This window comes from Nanorana parkeri, unplaced genomic scaffold (genome assembly GCF_000935625.1).
Source record: "Nanorana parkeri isolate BGI_ZX_2015 unplaced genomic scaffold, ASM93562v1 scaffold778, whole genome shotgun sequence".
In the NCBI taxonomy this organism is placed as follows: Eukaryota; Metazoa; Chordata; class Amphibia; order Anura; family Dicroglossidae; genus Nanorana; species Nanorana parkeri.
In genome coordinates, this window is record NW_017307046.1 from 462,017 (window position 1) to 482,676 (window position 20,660).

Here is a 20,660-nt window from a genome sequence, read left to right on the forward strand (position 1 = left end):
TGGGTGACTTTAAAGAGAAGCAGTCACAAATGAGTTTATACAAAGATTAAATATTCTATTATTGTAGCCATCTTACTTTTGAAAGATTTCAATTTGCCCCCTTATTTTGCTTTCTTTTGTCAGAGCCTGGATTGACACCCACAAACCTCAGTGTGTACTAGAGCAGCAAGCCTTAAGAAAGCATTTGGAAAGCTTTCGGCAACTTTCTTGAAGCTTTTTTTAGCACTTCTCTCAGCAACAGATTGGAGATGTGTAAAACAAATCACAATTAGTGCCGACTGTCACTTTAAACAGGCTGCAGATTTAAAAAGATTGAAGTAAGGAGACAAGATTATATCTTTTACAAGACAGCACACTTGAATCTTATAAATCATTCTACTGCATGAGCCTAATCATGACTGGTTCACTGAAATGCCCCATTGCCCGCGTAGAACTAAAAGGGCAAAATAAGGGCTAATAACTGTTCAACACAATTTCTCTGTTACGTTTCATAAATTCATTATATCTTCTCCTACAAAAAAAATAGTAATATATATATATATTTACACCAACTTTTATTATTTAGCTAACTGAGGCATAGATATGCAGCTGACCTAAAAATGTCAGGGAAAAGAAAATAAAGTCGCAGGCAAAAAGTTCTGCGATTTAAAGAGTAATTTGCAATGGAGCGTTCTACCTCACAAATAGTCAAATCATTGATACCATTTGCTGCCTTATGTATTACTGGAGTGTGACGTACAAACCTGGCTGGGTGCTACATGGATACATTTAGCTCCTTGTTCAAACAAAAATAGGAATTTAAATCAGAAAAGTTTTTGCGGAGTCCTAACATCCGGGGGGTTGGATGCGTGAGTTGCAGAGACAATTCCACGTGGCAAGTTGTGTTCGGGGGAGTTGTTGACCATCACTGTTGGTCAGGTCTATTCTGTGTCTGCACAGGGAAGATGCAGTGTGTGGTAAGTGGGATGAAGGTGTGGTTCCTCCCTCACCCGCTCACTTTGCATGGAGTAGAAGGAGTAGGTAATAAATTAAAAGCCACTTGGTCAGTGTGTCCATTCACGCAGAACTTTCCCATTCAGAACGGGGATCTGAAGAGCCATTGACCACCTTTTTTATTTTCTTTACACCCTCTGTTGTTCCTGTGGTTGTAACGCTGTAAACAGGAAATAGAGAACTCAGTTACTCAGAAAATAATCAATAATTCAAATACACACAAAATAAATATATATATATAAATATATAATATGAGAGAGAGAGAGAGAGAGAGAATAAGCCTGTTAAAGGCCCTTTTCCCATAAAGTGCATGTGCAGTTGTGCCACTTATTCTATATATTACAACAAAAATAGAATCAATAGAGAATTTCTGGATCCCAGAATCTGACTTCAGATGAGCTTCCTGTAGCAGCACTCAGGCTGGGAGAAGGAGAAGCAGCACACTATGCCAATCAGAGCTCTGCCACTTTTGCATGTGCTTTTCAGTATACCCGGCTAAACAGGTTTACAGGAGGGAAGAGCATAAGGATGACCTAAAGTGTCTGCTGCTGCTCCTATATGATTGAGGAAGATGAACTTGAGTAGCCATTCTCCATACACTTATCCAACAGATAACTGAACTGTGCACTATATGGATGCTTGTAGAATTAGATAAGACTTAAATAAGGGGCAGAGAGAACAGAGGTCCCAGGATATTGTTTTTTTCAGGAATGCTTTACTGTAGCCTCACACTGGTTGTCGGGGTGTATCCAGCTTAACCCACATGCAGAGTTTCAAACCATTGTTCGTGTAGAAGGAATTGAGGAACGCTGCCACCACACACAGTGCCACCACACACATGTTTCTTAACATATTTTAAAGAGAAGTTTGCTTTGAAGCAAACCTGTGCTTTACCCATGAAGGCCAAAGCAACAGGTTCCTTCAACAACCATCAAACTGGCAGCACCTAATTATCTTTCTCTCCCTGCCCTACTGGGAACATGGTGTTTGTGTTTGGTAACTGGCCTGATGCTTTCATATAGGGGTGGCAATTGGCCCGGTGCTGTCATTTAAGTGTGGCGATTGGCCCAGTGCTGTCATAAAGGGGTGGCAATTGGCCTGATGCTTTCATACAGGGGTGGTGATTGGCCCAGTGCTGTCATTTAAGGGTGGCAATTGGCCCGTTGCTCTCATACAGGGGTGGCAATTGCCCCGATGCGCTCATTTAAGGGTGGCGATTGGCCCAGTGCTGTCACACAGGGTTGGCAAGTGGTCCAGTGCTGTCATAAAGGGGTGGCAATTGGACCACTGCTGTCACATAGGGGTTGCAAATGGTACTATATAAAAGTCCACTAAAGGAGAATGCACTAACATGGAACATACGTAAGTGAGGAGTTGAAAGTAGGTTATCGCATACAGTAAATCGTTCAGCGGACCATACAGCATAAAATCAGGCTGTGACAAATGGAGTCAAGAAAAAGTTTCTGGTTTTTATAGCTACCAAAATGACTTGAACCACTTTTAGGCCACTATGGATGCCCCCCTGAACATAGAAGTCTTAAAGGCTACCCTCTTAAAAGTAATGTTACCTAATAAAACTGAAGTAATTAGGTGTTATAAATGGGCATTACATTATAAGATCATAACTTCTTCAAAACATGGTTCAAAAATGTAGCTGTAGATGTACAAACATTCATCTTAAGAATATCACAGTCATGCTTAAACATTCTGCTTGGAATAACACTGATGTAAAAGGTATACTAGGAGGGCCTAGGATGTACCTAGCTAGCACCATAAAGTACGGAGAACAAACAACGGCATTATCACTACCCCAAGCATCCTAATAGGAGCAGGGGAGAGCCTTGCCACATACACAGCAAGGCAAGACACTCCCCTGCTCCCCAATCCTCCCTCCCTCCTTCTCCAAGCTGGTAGATAGACAGCTACTGGAAACTATGCCGTCTCTTGTGATCTTGTACTGGACAAGAAGTTCAGGGAAGCTGAGCTGAGAGAGATGTAGCAGATGTTTTAAAACATGACTGCAATTGTTTGGGGAGAAAATTAGAAGAGGCGCTTTGGATTTAGAGGACTATACTTTGCTGGGCAATGTATGTTTGTTTGATCTGGATTCATTATTGAAAACAGTTTGAGAGTTTAAAGGAGAACTATGAGGCGAGTAGGCAACGGGGCTAAGGAAGCTGGAAATCTCCCTGTGTGCTACAGGCATGAGCACTTCTTTTGCTGCATGCAGGCCACAATGGAAGACATCCAATGACATCCAAATCCTGCCGCCTTCACCTTCGTAACATCTCCAAAATATGTCCCTTACTCACCAATGAAACCGCAAAACTACTCATTCACTCACTTGTTATATCTCGTCTTGACTATTGCAACTCTCCTCATTGGCCTTCCACTACACAGGCTCCTCCCCCCTTCAGTCTATCATGGATGCAGCTGCAAGACTCATTCACCTAACCAACCGCTCAGTGCCTGCAACCCCCCTCTGTCAATCCCTACACTGGCTTCCAATAGCCCAAAAGGATAAAATTCTAAAATATTAACAATCAGTTACAAGGCCATCCACAACTCCGCCCCCGGCTAGATCTCCAACCTGGTCTCAAAGTATCACACTGTCCCCTCTGCTCTTCCAAAGACCTCCTGCTTTCCAGCTCCTTCATCAACTCCCCCATGCTCGCCTCCAGGACTTCTCTAGAATCTCTCCCATCATGGGCCCTCCTTACCATCTTGTCTTGAATTGTATTGTGATTGTAATGTCTTCCTTATATTGTAAAGCGCTGCGCAAACTGTTGGCGCTATATAAATCCTGTATAATATTATTATTATTTAAAAAAAATGACAACATATCCCCCATTTTGCTTCACTGTAAGAATTACCATTCACAGAATACAGAGGAGTAAACCCAAAGACCACCACCACTGTGTCACGTGAGGAGAATTGGGCTGCAGCCATTGTGTATATACACACACACACACACACACACACACACACAGAGCATCCCTCAGAGACGGGACGGTGAAAAACCAGGCACGTATGATGCGAGAAGGAAAAGAGGGGGGTGGCGGACGACAAGGCTGGGCTGCCTAAACTAGGACATCTGACCTGGTGGACACAAAACAGACACATACAGTGAAGGAGAACGCATTCCAATGGAAAACTCTCCATCTGATGGAGACTACAAGACTTTCTCCATCGGCCTTCTAGATATTTATGGGAACTTAACCAGGGGCTGACCAGGTGGCTGCTTTGAAATGCAACTACAATAGGAGGTCCACTCATTCCTTTTTTATCCCCCCAAAGGATTGGAGTTTTTTCAATGTATTTAAAAACACTTGCAGCAGCTAAAAAAATCCACAGCAAACCTACCCAATGTACAGCACAGGCCCTTTAACAAAAAAACGTGTCATCACCTTCACTGCAAAGAGCACATCACCGGACATAAAGAAGGGCTGCCATTGCAGCTTCTCACTCAGTAAATTGCCTGACTGTCCTACTCATCCTCCTCCTCCAATACTTGTCACTGACATGGAACAAATATGCAGATGAGAACCTCTGGCCTTTCCTGATCTGCGTACTTGTTCCGGTGTACGGTAACCGCAGGGATTCCCCCCCCTCTGTATACCTCCAGCGCTAACTGGAGGGTCGGATGGGGAGGGTGCGGGCACAGCTGGCTCTAGATAGGCAGAGCCCGCTGACAATCAGCCAGCTGGGTAGATCTCTACAGTATTTTCGGGATACATCCTGGATGCGGCGCTCTCAGTATATATACTGAGCTTTGGGTCACGGGAGGAGGTTAGTATATGTCCTACCGTGACCCCAGAGGGAACTATGGGACAAAAAGCTTAGCACATGGTTCTCTTTTAAGCTCGGCTTTTCCCCTCTGGTGATTTATTTGCTGGGCAGCCTTATTGACCAATATGGAGGCTTTTACAAAAACATCAAAATCTGCTTCAGATGCCTAAATCTCTGGATCTCCTGATCATTCTGACATGTTTTTTTCCAAACAACCCCCTCCATATGACGTTTGTTGACCATATGCTTAGTCTATATTACCCAAACAGGTAACAGATGTATTTTAACTGGAGGCTCCCTGGATGCCTCCAACTGGCCATGACACTTACACATCTGATGTGTATGAATAAGAAAAACTTTAGATAGTAAATGTGCCACTCACATGTCATCCCCTCCCCCATTTCAGCAGGCAGTGCACACCCCCCACCCAACTTGACTCTGATTTGAAATTTCATCTAGTGTACCGGGATCTAGGGTGCCAAAGACATACAGCACAATTTCAATGAATCATTATGGGGTAGGCCTGATCACAACAAACTGAACACAACTGCTTATCAAACAATAATCAGCCGGCTGGAGAATCTGGTTCATTTTCCCAAATGATATAATTTCAGCTTGTTTAAACGCACCAATGTGTACAGGTTCCCAAGATGGATTCCTGGAGCAAATTGCCATTCTATAGCGATTCTGATTCTGAATAGCTAGTAAGTGTTTTACGTGTTGTTAAAATTACTAATCATTACATAAATCTTATTTTGTTATTCCGCCATGTCTATGCTCTCAATTACCAAACAGCCTGCTTGAAAACACCAGGTTCCTTTGTGATTTACAGATTCCATGAGCAATAAATTGACTGAACTAATACATTGTGCTGAGCTATTGCTCTCTCTCAATCTGCTTTATTATTTTCCATTGTGCTGTGCTATTTACAGTTCTATATGAAATGGGAGAAAAAACAGAAAAAACTATTAAAAAGGGAAGGAAGCACAAAAATGTAACAAGGTGAAAATAGATTCAGACATGTGCAGAGAAGAGGGATCTGTGGATAACAAATCGAATTGGTGACACTTTGCTGTCTGGTTTTAAAAGGCCTTTAATTTAAGGACGACGGTTCATTTCAAAGGGTAGCTGTATGTTTATTTTGAAAATGTGAAACTGCAAGTTAAAGTAGTATTAAGGTCTGGGCGTTTTTTTACCTTAATGCATTCTCTAAATTATGGTAAAAACAGCCCAGCACCTTTTTTTTTTACCCAAGTCCCCCCCCAGACTTAACTCTCAGCTGCGCTCGTCCCCACTGCCGACCCCGAAACGATCCTCCGTACCCCGAACTTCCAGGGGAGTATACTGATGGCAAAGGAGCCATAGACTCTTTCTGCCATCAATCAAAGGAAGGGGCGTGGCCTGCCACAGGGCTGTGTGTGTATGGACGCACACAGCCGCTGCGGGGTCGAGTGCGCACGGGTGCCTCCATTAGAACAATGGTGGCACCTGTGCAGGGGGTGGGGAGAAGAGCATGGCGGGGACACACTAGAAAACGAGGAAAGTACTTTAAAACAAAAAAACACAACAGCCTCCAGCAAAGGAGAGTCTCCTTAAAGGAGAAATGAAAAAAAATGGCTTTAATATCACTTTAAGCAGACATGGTCTGCCTTTAGGGCTTGTCCAGACCAGATCTGAAGCAGATCTGCAAACGCAGTGCATTTTACCACATTTTTTTAGCTTACAATGGACTTTCATGTGCAGTCCAGTGCGTTTCCATGCGTTCCAGACCAGAGAAAATGAGACCAGCAGTATTTTTTTTCTGTGTCTGGACAAGAACAGACTGTGCTGGTGTGAATAGGGCCCAGAAACCATAGGGATACATTGGGATGCTTTTTTGGTCCGGGAACAAACTGTTCTGGTCTGGACATGATCCAGACATGGTGTGAACAAGCCATTAGAACATACAATCTATACTTCTGTAGCCCAGCAAAGTTACCCTTAGGACTCAGTGTTTGGATTGTACAAAGTGTACCCTTCATCCAACGCTCCGCACAGCAGCACAGTATGGAGCAGGACAGAACTGCCATATCACAAGCTGGGGAGACTAGAGAACACATGGAGGATAACAGGACAACCATATCACAAACTGGTGAGGCTAGAGTACACATGGGGCAGCACAAAACAGCTATATCACATGCTTATGAGACTAAAGAACACATGGAGAAGCACAGGACAACCAAATCACAAAATGGCGAGGCCAGAGGACACATGGAGCAGCACAGCACAGCCATATCACAAGCTGACTAGACATAAATCATGGGAGACAGGTGGTTATGCTCTGAGCCACAAATGTCACTATGAAAGGGGTCTCATATCACTAATATTTTCTCCTGCCTTCTTTTCCTTACATGTACTCTATATTTTGCAGCATGGTAGTCTGGCACATTCACCCATGGCATTCAAGTGACAAGTGTGTTCTACAAGTGATTAAACCAATGTCGGAGCAAGCAGTAAATTCCATTCATTGTACAGTGGGCTGCGGTATGAGGAACTGAAGGGAGCAGAAAAGTTCAGCTTTCTTTTTAAAAAGTCACCCATAGGACTTCAAGATCTTTGCTCCTTTCCACTTACACGGCTTCCATTTCCAGGTCATCAATGTCCTCGTCTTGTGGAAGCTGAAGGTATGGGTTGTCTGATGCTGGCCGAAATTTGTACCCGGTCAAGACGATGAAGACAAACGTGGCCAACTCATCTAGGAGCTACAGAAAAAGAAATATTAGTAGTTGTTACAAACAATACATATACACCATTAGGTGAGCTCTAAGCAACATCAGCTACTTTCTCAGAGGTGGGACACACTCCTCCCTAGCAGAGTCAGGGCTGTCTGGCTTAGTCAGTTATACGCAGGCTACCATTAGGCTTTTGTATTAGAGAGATCCCAATACATACATTAGAAACAAAAAAAAAACCCAAAACCTAACACTCTTAAAAATAGCAAGCCTAAGGAGGTTAGTAAAATAGACTATACTTTTCCTAAAGTAATGAAACTGATATAGGCACCTAAAGGGCTGGACTCTATTGCCAGTACTGAAGGTCTATACAGTTCCACACAGGCAAGCCAGATTTTCTGAGGTTTGGGAACATGAACACAGCAGAGTCAGGAAGGTGACATCACTTTCCCTAATAAAGTAACAGAGTGCCATCACCTCCCTGCCTGCAGCTTTCCAACTGGAAAAAGGAGACTCAACACATTGATAAGCCACCAGCTTTGCTCTCACCTCTTCTCACCACACAAGCATGCATCAGGGCTATGATGTGCTCCTAGTGTTGCCTTTTCCTCTGTTGTGAGGATGATATCAAGGTATACAGGTACTAAAAGTGACACTAAACTCGGGAGCTAAATCTTAAAAATGCATCCAAGTACCTTAACTATCAACAAAAATTATTTGTGTATCACTCGGCCGTAGATCCTCAAATCATCTCTGAATTGGTGCCGACACTGTCCTTCCTTCTGGAGGGGGGCTACTTTTGTTCTCCATGGTCCCTGTGTGTGTGTAGTAAAGTAGTCACCGCTCCAAGCTCGCTCCTATGATGGACTACAATCTCAATACAAATGAGTAAACTAAACATGAGATTGTAGTCCATCACAGGAGCAGATTTGCAGCAGGGGCTACTTTACACCACAAACAGGGACCATAGGGAACAAAAGTAGCCCCCCCTCCAGAAGGAAGGACACCAATTCAGAAATGATTCAGAGATGATGCGAGTTATACACTCGTAAGATACAATTTTGTTAATGGTTAAGGTACTTGAATGCATTTCTAAGTGCTCCTGAGTTTAGTGTCACTTTACCACATCCAGATCCCAAAGGCCCCCCTACTGTATTATCATACAGTAAAGATGTAGGAATGTATTTTCCACTCAAACCACTGGGAAGGGGGTGGGGGTTAGTCTCAGATCTTTTAATCCACATGGCCTTTTGGATGGAAGTGGAAGATTCTTTATGACTAATTAGGCATGAGTGGTGCTGGGTATATTTAAAGAGAGAGAGTGGGACACAGTCTATTGTGTACACTTTAGACTTGACAAAGGGCCAAAAGCATCATCATCTTTCTGTTGGAGGACTTTTACATTCTGCATTGCTATGCCTTTAAAGGGTAAGCTCACTTTCTCACAGCACCCTGTCATCACGCTGACCAATAAGAAGGGCGTCAGAGCTGTGGACCAAGTCCTTGATGTAAGAAGTGCTTCACATTGATCAGCGTGCTCATGCGACCGTGCTGACCAATGAGCATTTGCCAGTTAAAAGGGGAAGACTCCATGAAAGGAAAGGGCGGGGGGGTGTTCTAGCAAAGATTGTGACTGGGTTGGAATTTGTGACCGGTCACGTAGTCACACATTTTAACCTAATCACGCACACTTTTTCGGCGGTGGAATATGTGACCGGCAAAAGGTGAAGAATTCCAACGATTTCTCAGCTTTTGCAGGTCAGATCGGCATCGCAGATGGTATGCGCAGGAGAACCGATCTGCCCTGGAACAGCTGATCGAGCCTGAAATGTAAATTCTATCCGACTTTGTGCAATGTGGGATCGCAGTCACAAAGTCGGATAGAAGTGACATCTCAGGACCGATCAGCTGTTCCTGCACATACGATCTGCGATGCCGATCTGCCCTGGAACAGCTGGAATTCTTCACCGTTTGGCAGTCACATGTTCCACCGACGGAAAACTGGGCGGGTTACGTTAAGATGTGTGACCACGTCACCGGTCACACATTCCAACGCAGTCACAAACTTTGATAGAACAGGGGGACCCGATGTTAAGGGGGGAACTGAGGGCTCTTATGCGCAAGGACAGAAAGGAGGCTCCTGAGGTGTAGGGGGGACTCTGATGTAAATGGAAGGGGACTCTGATGTGAAAGGGGGTCCTGAGATGAAGGGGAACCACATATTGTTTTTTTTCTTGTTTGCTTTTTGAGTTTTCCCTTAAAAATCTGTATCAGACCCTTATCTAGGATAAGGGTCTGGAATAGATTTAGGGAAGGACCACACTTTATTGTACATTTTAGGTGGAGTGCTCCTAGATTTATCATACATTTGAAGGGTGCCGTAACTGAAAAAAGGTTGAGAAAGGCCGCTTAACATAACCCATCAAGTGCGGCTGGTGCCCCCAATCGCCCAGGTTTCAATGGTTGGCTTCTACCCTCTTGTATGTTTCTATCTAATAACCACTCCCATAGCAATGGGCCAGTGGGTAGAAGCAGAAGAGGGTGGGCCAGTATTCAATGCCATCAAAACTGGCAGTTTATTGAAGCTTGTTAATCTACCAGTAGAAAAAAAATCCTCTTTAATGTACAAACTCAGAAAACGTGGTCTCGTGTGGGAGATATCATATGTTCCTGGAAGACTATTTAGCACTAGAAAGTGAAAAACGATTGTTCCCAACCGCTCTATAAAGGCTCCACAAAAATATTTCTGCGTTCACCGACCAGCGGCATTTACACTATGTTGCTGGCTTACCTCATACATCCATTTCCATTTGAAAGGGACTGCGACCTTGATGAAGATGGCGATGATTCGAGTGAAGTAGATGAAGCAGACAATCTGTGACAGAAAGAAGTGGGACAATTGAGATATGACCCTGCTATCTAGAAAGCTGAGGCCTATTCCCTTCCTAAATCTGGCTGAGAGGAATTTATGGCACCCACTTAATATATCGCTCTGTGAGCTGCAGGTTATTATGTCTACATCTCAAGCACCCAAGGCCATCTCCTGGATAGATTCCTCTAATGCAATTACTGTGGGAGCCGACTATTTATCCACCCGCCCAGCCGGCTATCAATTCTCATTCACCAGGGGACAGTAACATCCTCTGTGTCGGTTTAAAGATCTGGTGGGCGTCAGCGGCAAAGTAAAAACGGGTCACGTTCACAGCTTGTGACATAAAGCACCATAGGAGAGCTTGTCTGTATTCAGTTGATATAGAACACATCCCCAATTTACCAATAAACTTTTATACCTCCCATACATACTGCAGTTTCCTGCCAAATGGAGGCACTTTCAACCTGCTTCTGCAAAGGTGATTGGACAAATCAAGACAACCTACTACAGACAGTTTACATTCATGCGGCAGGCGTGGTGGTAGGTTGCACCAACTGATTGGGTCTCTGATCAAAAGCTAGTTGAAAGTGGTTTAAACTGAAGGAAGATTTTGGTGTGTATGGCCAGCACTAAGCATATATAAACATTCATTCAGAGGGCACTGTTGGAAAACATCTGCACTGAGAGAAATACTGCTACAGCTTTAATATTTGGGTCTAATGGATTTAGAACAAGCATGCAACAAGTATTGTTAGAGCAGAGTTAGAACTACTAATCTACATACTTATTTGGAGTCATTAACTCAAATAGTAACAAAGTCATAGGATCAGCGTGATAATCATTTGTAATTTTGTTCAGCTAGTCTTTAGTTCGAGGAACCCCTGCCAGACAGCCTAATCAGGCAGGCTCGTCAAAGAACGCCAGGATAGAGAGGTAACCCTTGCAGTGAGGCTACCCCCGCACTGCAAGGGTTAACTGCTCGTTTCTCTCTAGGGGCGAAAATAAAGAAGAAACACTCGCCTAATCCTCGGTCCTGCGGCAGTGACTGTTCACTGCTCTCTCCCTTCACTCCGGCTGTGGAATATCCTTTATCGCAGGGGTAGCAAACCTCCAGCTGTGGTAAAACTACAAATCCCGTGATGCATCTCTCTCCGGGAGTCATGTCTGTGGCTGTGAGAATCTTGCAATGCCTCATGGGATTTGCTGGAGGGCCAGAGGTTTGATACCCCTGCTTTAGCGTCTTCAAGTTTAATAGGCTTGTATTAAATGCGATGTGATGGGTCCCAGGAACCTGGGGGAGAAGAGGCTGCGGGGACCGGTCTAGAAGCCAGACAGGACTGAAAAATGGGTGAGCATTTCTTCTTTAATGTCACCCCCTAGCCAAAAAGGGGCAGACAGTGCAGGGGTAGGCCCACTGCTAGGGAGAACTTTTCAAAATTCCACTTTAAACAATGTACCAACCCAACTCCAGCTTACTGACTGACCAATGAAGGGGGAACCCCCACACTGATAATCACTCTACTCACATCGCTCTTCCCTCCTGCCAGCAAGCCAAGTGTTAGAATGACAACACTGTATTTTTTTTATTATTATACAGGATTTATATAGCGCCAACAATTTGCACAGTGCTTTACAATATAAGGAAGACATTGCAATCACAATACAATTCAAGACAAGATGGTGAGGAGGGCCCTGCCCCTGAGGGCTTACAATCTAAAAGGATAATCTGTAAAATGCAGTAGAGCCCAAACTGGTCCCTTCCTCTCCCTACCCATGTCTACAAGGTAATGGAAAGGTGCCAATATAAAGGACAGATCTGGGGCCCTATACCTTACAAGATTAATTTAAAGGACTATACAACTTCATTAAATGGTGGACTTCTATACTTGCCTAAAGTCAGGGCCGGTGCTAGGATTTTTGCCTACACAGGCAAAGTTGCATTTTTGCGCCCCTCCCCGACCCCCTGTAGCGCTGGGCCTGCTCCCTATCAGCATGGTTTTTTTTTTCTTCACTTACCTTAGGTGCGGGAGAGCAGCGGCGAGTCAGCGCTTGTCCGGTGGGAGGAGCTCCAGGTGGGGTCCCAATTTAGCTGGCCGGCGACTGCCTGAGGTACTTGTCAAAATGCCCTGTTTTTTCTGCCCTCACCCTGCAGCGCCCTCAGGCGGCCGCTTGCCTTGCGGTTTGACTTTAATAAAGAAAACCTAAACTCAACAGCACAATAATTCTATGGGAAGATTTACAGAAGGCCCTGTAGTTATAGTGCAGCTTCACAATTTGCAAATGCCATTCATTTATAATGTAGGCTGCACACCGTCTTCTCTGTTTTGCAAGTCTTGCATTATATTTACTGCGTGGGTTTGAATTTGTTTAATAAATTATGGGAACCATTTACCTCGCATGGGTGAAAGTTATCGTAGTAACTGTGTAAGCTTTTATCAATTATGTACATATATTTGCTACTGCGCCCAATTTCACAAGGAATAACCTCATACAAAATTTCCCAAAGCTCTGTCCGAACAGATGTATATCAATTTAGAAGACTGGAACATTTTTGCTACAATGTATAGTCTCTGTGTTAAAGGAGTTAACCAAGTTTACTTTTTTTTTTTTAATTATATTTTAAATAATTTAATTTATAAAAAATCCTTAACAAATTCAAGGTGCACCCATGACACAGGATTTGAAGAAAATCATGTTTATGTGCTCAGCAGTACCTTTTTCATTTCAGACAATGCCTTCCTGGTCAGTATAGAGGTTCTCATTGGTAAAGGAGTATGGCAAAGCTATGACTTGGAAGAAGTTAGTATCTGCATACTGAGCATCATCAGTGCTCCCAGAAAATGAAAAGATCTACTGTATGTGCAGGCATCTGCTAGATTTGCATTTAGATCATGTCACTTACATTCAATTTAGAGAGAGGGGAAAGCTTTACTTTAAAATGAGAATTATGGGGAGAGCCAAATACACTCTTCCCCCATCTTTAGAGCCCATGTGTGGCACTGCCCATGGGCCACATGTCTGCTCTATTGATCGGGAACTGAGCGATCGCATACTGCCGATCGCTTAGATCCCACTCATCTCCCTGCAGAGAGCAGTGACCGTCAGTCACCGCTCCCCATAGGGATTCCCCCCTCCCCTCTCCGTTCCTCCAGTGCTAACTGGAGGAATAGACTGGGACAGGGCCAGGAACAGCTGGCTCTGCCACTAGAGAGCCAGCTGTCAATCAGGCAGCGGGGCGGATCCCCAATATATTGTCAGGATCCATCCTGGCTGCAGTGCGGCTCTGCTATATGCTGAGTTTTGGGACACATTAGTATATGTCCTCCTGTGGCCCTAAAGAGAACTATGGCAAAAAAAAGGTTGGGCCATAGTTCTCTTTTAAGCCTGTCAGTTGTAAATGCAGTATAGATACATTGAACCATGGCACTTGAGCGCACAGATGTGTGCACAGTGTCCCTCGGGGACCTCTGTTTATCAGGCGCATATCGCAGCGACAACGCACATTCTGTGTGCTGTCATTGTGCAGGGAGGGATACAGAGAGCTATAGCAGCTCACTGTATCTTCTCCTCTCTCACCCTATGATCTGGGGCAGGGGTGTGATAGAAATGCAGACAGCAGAGCAACACTGTTCACTCCCTCTGGTAAGTTTGCTTCTGAACCCTCATCAAACCTGCTTGCTACTTCCTCCTCCCTTAAGCTAGAGCAGGGGTGTTGGGGGCGTGGAGCGCGGGGACGGAGCGGAGGGCGTGGAGCCGTGACGTGACAGGGGGAGTGGAGCCGTGACAGGGGGCGTGGAGCAGTGACAAAGCCGGACAGTGGAGCTGTGACAGGCTCTGTCACCTCCCTCAGCCTCTGTACCCGGCGGCCGCTGCTCGTTCCTATCACAGGAGTTCTAGCAACAGTGCTGTGCTAGAACTCCTGTGTTGGAGGTGACAGGGTCAATAAAGAGTACCTGTCACCTCCAAATGCTATCACACAGGATTATTATTCCCTGTGTGATAGCAATACAGTTAAGTTTTTTTTTTTAATAGTTAAAATGAAAAAAGTAAAAAAATAATAAAAAATTTTACTAAATAAAAAGGCGATTAAGGAAAAATAACAAAACAAATTAAAATTTTTTACAAAGTAAACAAAAATTTTAAACATGAACCAGCCTTGCTGTCCCCATCTGCATGCAACTAAACGCGCAGTGTTTTCAACTGCAATCGCGTGCAACCGCTCGGGCAGGGCGGTATTGCAGCAAGAAAAACGCGCAATCTGCCTGACACGACGGGGGTGCCATTAGAAAATAATGGCACTGACAGCACAATCGGCAGTGGTGTGCGATCTGTGACTGCCCGGCCATCGTGCATGAAACCGAGCGGATGGCTGGGTGGTCACGGAATCACACACCACCGCCGAGCGTGCTGTCAGTGCCATTATTTTCTAATGGCACCCCCGTCGTGTCAGGCAGATAGCGAGTTTTCCTGCTGCAATACCGCCCGGGCGATCCCACATGATCACGGTTGAAAACACTGCACGGTGCATGTCGTGAAAATAGGTACATCTACCTTTTTTTCAGCGATTGCCACGCAGATGTAACCCCATACATGCGGATGCAACCGCTGTATGCCACCGCACACGATCGCGCATCCCGGGATTGCCCAAGTCTGCACCAACCCTAAAGGGTAAATTCACTTTCCCAAGTAATTTGGGAAAATGGAATTACCCGTACAAATCTCCCTCCCACTATACTTACCTTTCGGCGAATGGTCCTTCTCGTCCACCAGTACGGGTGTACTATCTGTACCTGTTCCATGTATTCTGAATTTTGCTTGCAAATTGAAAGCACTCGTTGGTCAACGCAGTCACCTGACGGCACGGACCAATGAGAAGTGCTTCTTAGCACTGCTAAATACGGTTTTGGTTAAAATTATTATTTTTTGTATCAGGACAAGTAGATTGTCCTGAGGGACTGATAGATTCGGCCCCCGCTTTAGTCCTTGGACAAGTAGTTTTTTCTAAAATTTCCACACCCCTGTAGAGAGAGCGGGAGGAGGCAGCTTCTCATCGTTCAGTCTTCCATTGTTAAGAATCTGTCAAGACACTTATCAGAGGGAGTCAGACCTATATGCAGATCTGTGGCCAATATCTGCAGTACACTGTAGCACAAATATTCCTGCGATAATTTGCCATTTTCCAGAATTTGGCACACACGTCACAAAGCTTCTTCAACACAGGCTCACTATGTTGATGGTTTGGTGCATATGGAGGGCACACATCAGGCCCATTGGAATTTTTTTCCATTATAACCATTTCCTTATTTTCGTCCCTTCTTTCCTATATGTGATACAATTCCCCCACGTGCCTCCTTTTGCTGAAAGGCAGAGCCAGCTATACCCGCCCCCTCCCGTTCCGCCAGTCAGCGCTGGAGGATCGGACAGGGGGGGGGGGATCTCTGCAGGGAACCGTGGCCGACAGGGACAGGATCGAGAAGTGAGCGAGCGACGGTATGTGTTCGCTCACTTCCCGATCTATTGAGGTCAACGTGTAAGAGTTTCATTGTCACAGGTCGGTCTAGAACTATGAGGATGAGTGGTTTTCACTCACCTCATAGTTCTCCTTTAAGGAAAGGTTCCGGACACTTTCCTGATAACTGTGCCAGTGTTCTATTTTTTGAAATAGTGTATCATATCCACAGCATTTGTTTGGTGCTTTATAAATAACTGAAAAAGGGATAGCTAGTAGGGAAGCGTCTCTGTGGTGATATGCAAGAATTATCATTTTTTTAAAAATAGACCCCCTATGTAAAACAAGGAAGGAACAGGATTACGTGTAATGACCTTCAGCTCATTACACGTAATCCTGTTCCTTCCTTGTTTCACATAGGGGGTCTATTTAAAAAAAAAGATCCTTCATACTACTTTTAGCGTCATACCACCATAGTCATCCTCTAACGCTCCCGCAAATCTTTGTGGTATTTCTATACCATAAAGATTTGAGGGAGCGTTAGAGGACGACTATGGCGGAATGACGCTAAAAGTAGTATGAATGCTATATTACGCGGCCTGCGTTCGGCTCTCAGTGCAATGGGCAGAACCTGGATCAGATGTACTTCTAACACAAAGATGTAGACATTTTGTCTGCATTAAAAATGAAAATGTAATTTTATATGAGCCGGGCATAGTGTGTACCGGAGTCACCTGAACATGTATATTATAACATAATGAGTCAGTGTAATATTCAGCTTCCACAGTATTTCCAATGTACAGAACACACAGCCAGCCTTTACAATGACCCCTTTCCTCACTGTGTTATCCAGCTCCTCATTTCTCTCACACTCACCATCACATAGTAGTGCCGGAAGACCTTCAGTTTGGCCAAGTTAATGGCTGCTGGAAAAGGAAACAAAAAACAGAATTACCAAAAGTCACACAGATGAGGAAATATTAAGCAGATCATTTTGTCCGTCTGACAATTTTTGTAGGCACAAATGACAGATAACTTCAGGGAAAACAACAGTTAAAATACACATAAGCGGTTTCACCTGCCAAAGAATTTATATTTCTGTCCATGCAGTCCTAAAATTTACACAACCCAGGCGGACATTACAGCCAACCTGCTGACCTAACTTTTCTCTTCTTCACTTAAAGCCTGTCTCCAGGTAAATAAAACAAACACTCTCCTTACAGTGGCTCTGCCCCCACACACATTTTTGTCTAGGGGTATTGTATAAAGCACTTTTACTTAACTGATCCCAGAACCCACGGCCTCTTACCCCCTTCTGCTCCAGTAGTCCAGGGCCCATGATGTCATCACATCTAATGCAGGGCCCATAAGCAAGAACGTCAAGAGCAGTGCACAAGCCGGAGCACAGGGGAAAGAGGTGAGTGCCAATTGCCAGGGGACTGGGGATCAGGTAAAGACCTTTGCACAGGTCCCCTAGACATTAACACGCAAATAACCCGTGCAGTAGGGCAACACCTGATTGGCTACTAGCCAATCCTCTCTCTCCCAATCTGAATGGGATTTATGATTGCATTCCATTTCTATAGCGCTGTCCATTCACATTATTTCTTGCAACCACTTGCAACCAGCCTGAAGAGAACTTACTATTAATGAATTGGTTCCATCAACAAACTTTAATCATTTTATGGATTGAAATACATTCATTGAATAACTGCCATTGAATAGATATCAATCAAAAACAGGAAATCAGTCAAAGAATCTGATACCCAGCGATCGACTTAAAAAAGTGAATGATAAATGTAATACATTAATTTATTTTTCCGTGTCGAATCAAAATTAAGATGGCTGGATCCAAACAGTTGGATTTTCACATGTATGGCCAGCTGTACACTTGAAAATGGTAAAGCTTATCCCTAGGGACTGAAGTGTCTGTGCGTTTTAGAGAACACCGATGATATACACCAGCGCAGTGCTGGTCCCAGGCAACACAGGACAGCTCGAAGTTAATGCAGCCCAATGTTTATTTGGGAAAACACTGAGCAGGCAAGGAAGAGCTGGGAGATTTCTGCACTTGGTGGGGCCATGTGGTCACTGTCTGCTAGGAGAAGCCCTTGTGATCCAAGAATCAGAGTGATGAACCACAACAGAGCTAATTGCAAATAGTTTATGAGGTTCCCTGAAGTGGTACTTGTTCTCTAAAGGTAATCTACAATCTTTTTAAAGCGTATGTCCTGGCAAAATAAAACATTCAGTGCAATACATGCGCATTTCTCCATGTTTCAACCTTAAAAAATGTGGCAAATGCAAAAAATACAAGTGAGGTCCTAACTTTCTGCTGTTGGTGAACAACAAAGTGCTGCTGCTGCACTAAAACCCCAAGCTGGGTTGCGAGCCCTGCCCAATTCTAAGCTGGACTACAGAACTCCACCTATCCCCAACTATCTCTATTCCTCTTCACATCTATATATTGATTTCTTGCCCAGCAAATGATGCTGCTGCTGTCTTGACTCACAAGAGCCTGTCCACACACTGCATGTAGGGAAAAGGCTCTTGGGAGCGGTAGTTCTGAGAGTGTGCCTATACCAGTACAAGCCCAGTGATGTCAAAGATTTAATAAGGCAGTGCCGCGCTACATCAGCTGTTTATATTACACCAGAAATCTCCGCACTCCAGCTGTTGTGTAACTACAAGTCTCATGAGGCACTGCAAGAATGACAGCCACAGGCATGACTCTCAGAAGCATGATGGAGTGCCGAGGTTGCCTACTCCTGATCTATACACACTAGAGGTGCACCGAAGTGGAAATTTCAAAACAGAAACTGAAATTTAAAAAAAATGTCAGGCCGAAACCGAAAATGTTTTTTATTTTAATCTTTTCAAATTGTTTCTATATTTAATTTTTTTATAAACTTTATTTTTATTGATTAATTCTTTTTTTATTAAATATTTTTTTTTAAACTTTACTCTTACTTTACTTTTAGGGGCTTCTGGGAAATATTAGGGGTCTAAACAGACCTTTGATATTTCCCTTTTAAAAAAGAAAAAGAGATTGAGGACACAATCATCTCTCTCTTTTTCTGTGTCCCCTGTTATCAATGAACAGGAATCCTCTATGAGTGTTCCTGTTCATTCATAACATGAGTACATGGTGTGCTTACTATAACTACATCTATGAATGAACAGGAGGTGATGTAGATCACTTCCCATTCATTCATAATTGAGGATATAGTAAACATACCATGTCCTCAATTATTTACAAACACTCAGCTATCACTGAGTGTTTGTACCGCTCTCCTATCTGACAGCTGTCACAGGAGGCTGTGCGAGCGGTGCAGGGAGGAGAGCTCAGCCTCCTGTGACAGCCCAGACTGTCTCCGCCCACACACCACTCTGCCGGACTGTGATAGGAGGCTGAGCGGTGTGGGAGGAGATGCCGGCCGCTCAGAACGCTCTCCTCCCGTAGCGCTCGGCCGGCTGTCACACTTTCTCTCCTCCCCGCTAGGATACAGAGCAGCGCCAAGCGGAGAGGAAAGAAAGCACGGATGCGCCAATGTATAGGCAGGAAAATGGCACTTTCGGCATTTAGCCAAAAGTGCAATTTTCGGCTGATATGTTTCGGCGGCCGATATATCGGTGCATCCCTATTACACACATGTGATAAAGATGGACTTGGCTCTGTTGAAACATTTACAAGAAAATACTTTGCTTTATCTCTGCTGCAAGACCCACAAGTGCCTCCATAACTACAATAGAATGAAGAAGAAAAAAAAAAGATAGATAGATAGATCTATATGGATCTAGATCTATGAAAATATCCAAATAAAACTTTGAAGGAAACTGTAATGGTTGTTGTCTAAGACAGTGGCCCCTAGTGACTTTCTATAAGGATAGCAATAGAGAATGCATGAGGGAAACCAGAAGTTCAATGCACGGCAGTGCCCTGGCAGTCATGAGGGAAATTGGTGTGGATTCTCTGTCATGAAAACCAATAAAAATGTTGCCTCACTCTACTCTAGTGCAAAAAGTAGCCATTAAGTGGCCTGTTAACCAATGTTGTAACTAAAGTGAATGACCCACCTTCACTCCAACCATGTTGTCCATAGACCACACAGGTAGAGCAGTGGAAATGTCAGGCAGTCAGAGCACAATAAAATAAAAGGTAGGAAGAGAAAAGTGGGAAGGAAAAAAAAAACCTCTCTCCCCTACCAGGCACTCAACTCATCGCCTTCCAAATTTCTCCTCTAAATTTTGTAATGGAGAGACAAGGATACGCTCTTAAGAACGCAGCACTGGAGTTTTATTGATTCTTTTAGATAAACATATTAAATCACTCTAATACAATGTAACAGAAAATCAAAAGCATTATCTCCAAAAGGTTACACTATAAAACATTCAGATAAGGCCACTTTGTACAAATTACACTCCCTACCATGTGACCTAATATTTAATTGCGTCAGAGCGGGCAGCAGGGATCAGACAGCCATGGTCTTCTAGAAGCAAGAGAGGTAGGGAGGAAGGACAGAACTATGTGGATGGCAGGAAATTGTTGTAATCACCAAGTTCAGATGCACTTAGTGCAAGTTTTGGTGCAAAATTATTCACTTTATTAACCACCTTCCGTCCATGGCCGTTTGTGAACGGCCGGACGGGAGTCTGCTAGGAGCGGGAGGGCGTCTTAAGACGTCTTGCCCCTCCCCCCTCTCGTGTGCGGCACTCAGCGCGCACACGAGAGGAAAAACTGTGAGCATGTAAACAGCCAGCGATGGCTGTTTACATACAAGCAATCAGGCGTCTCTAGAGACGCCCGATCGCTTGCAGGAGCTGCGGGTGTGTGCCCCCCCCCCCC

General features: G+C 44.2%; 1 protein-coding gene across 1 annotated transcript in view; it reads right to left on the reverse strand.

Moving 5' to 3' along the window:
- Nucleotides 1-473: 473 nt before the first annotated feature.
- GPR107 (G protein-coupled receptor 107) overlaps nucleotides 474-20,660 on the reverse strand; it is a 79,315-nt gene continuing 59,128 nt past the window's right edge. Inside the window, exons 15-18 of the mRNA XM_018564747.1 lie at nucleotides 16,691-16,740; nucleotides 10,285-10,368; nucleotides 7,396-7,523; nucleotides 474-1,153 (exon numbers count right to left, since the gene is read on the reverse strand). Of these exons, the coding sequence (XP_018420249.1) occupies nucleotides 1,057-1,153; nucleotides 7,396-7,523; nucleotides 10,285-10,368; nucleotides 16,691-16,740 (359 nt within the window). The 3' untranslated portion in view covers nucleotides 474-1,056. The remainder of the gene's footprint in view (nucleotides 1,154-7,395; nucleotides 7,524-10,284; nucleotides 10,369-16,690; nucleotides 16,741-20,660) is intronic.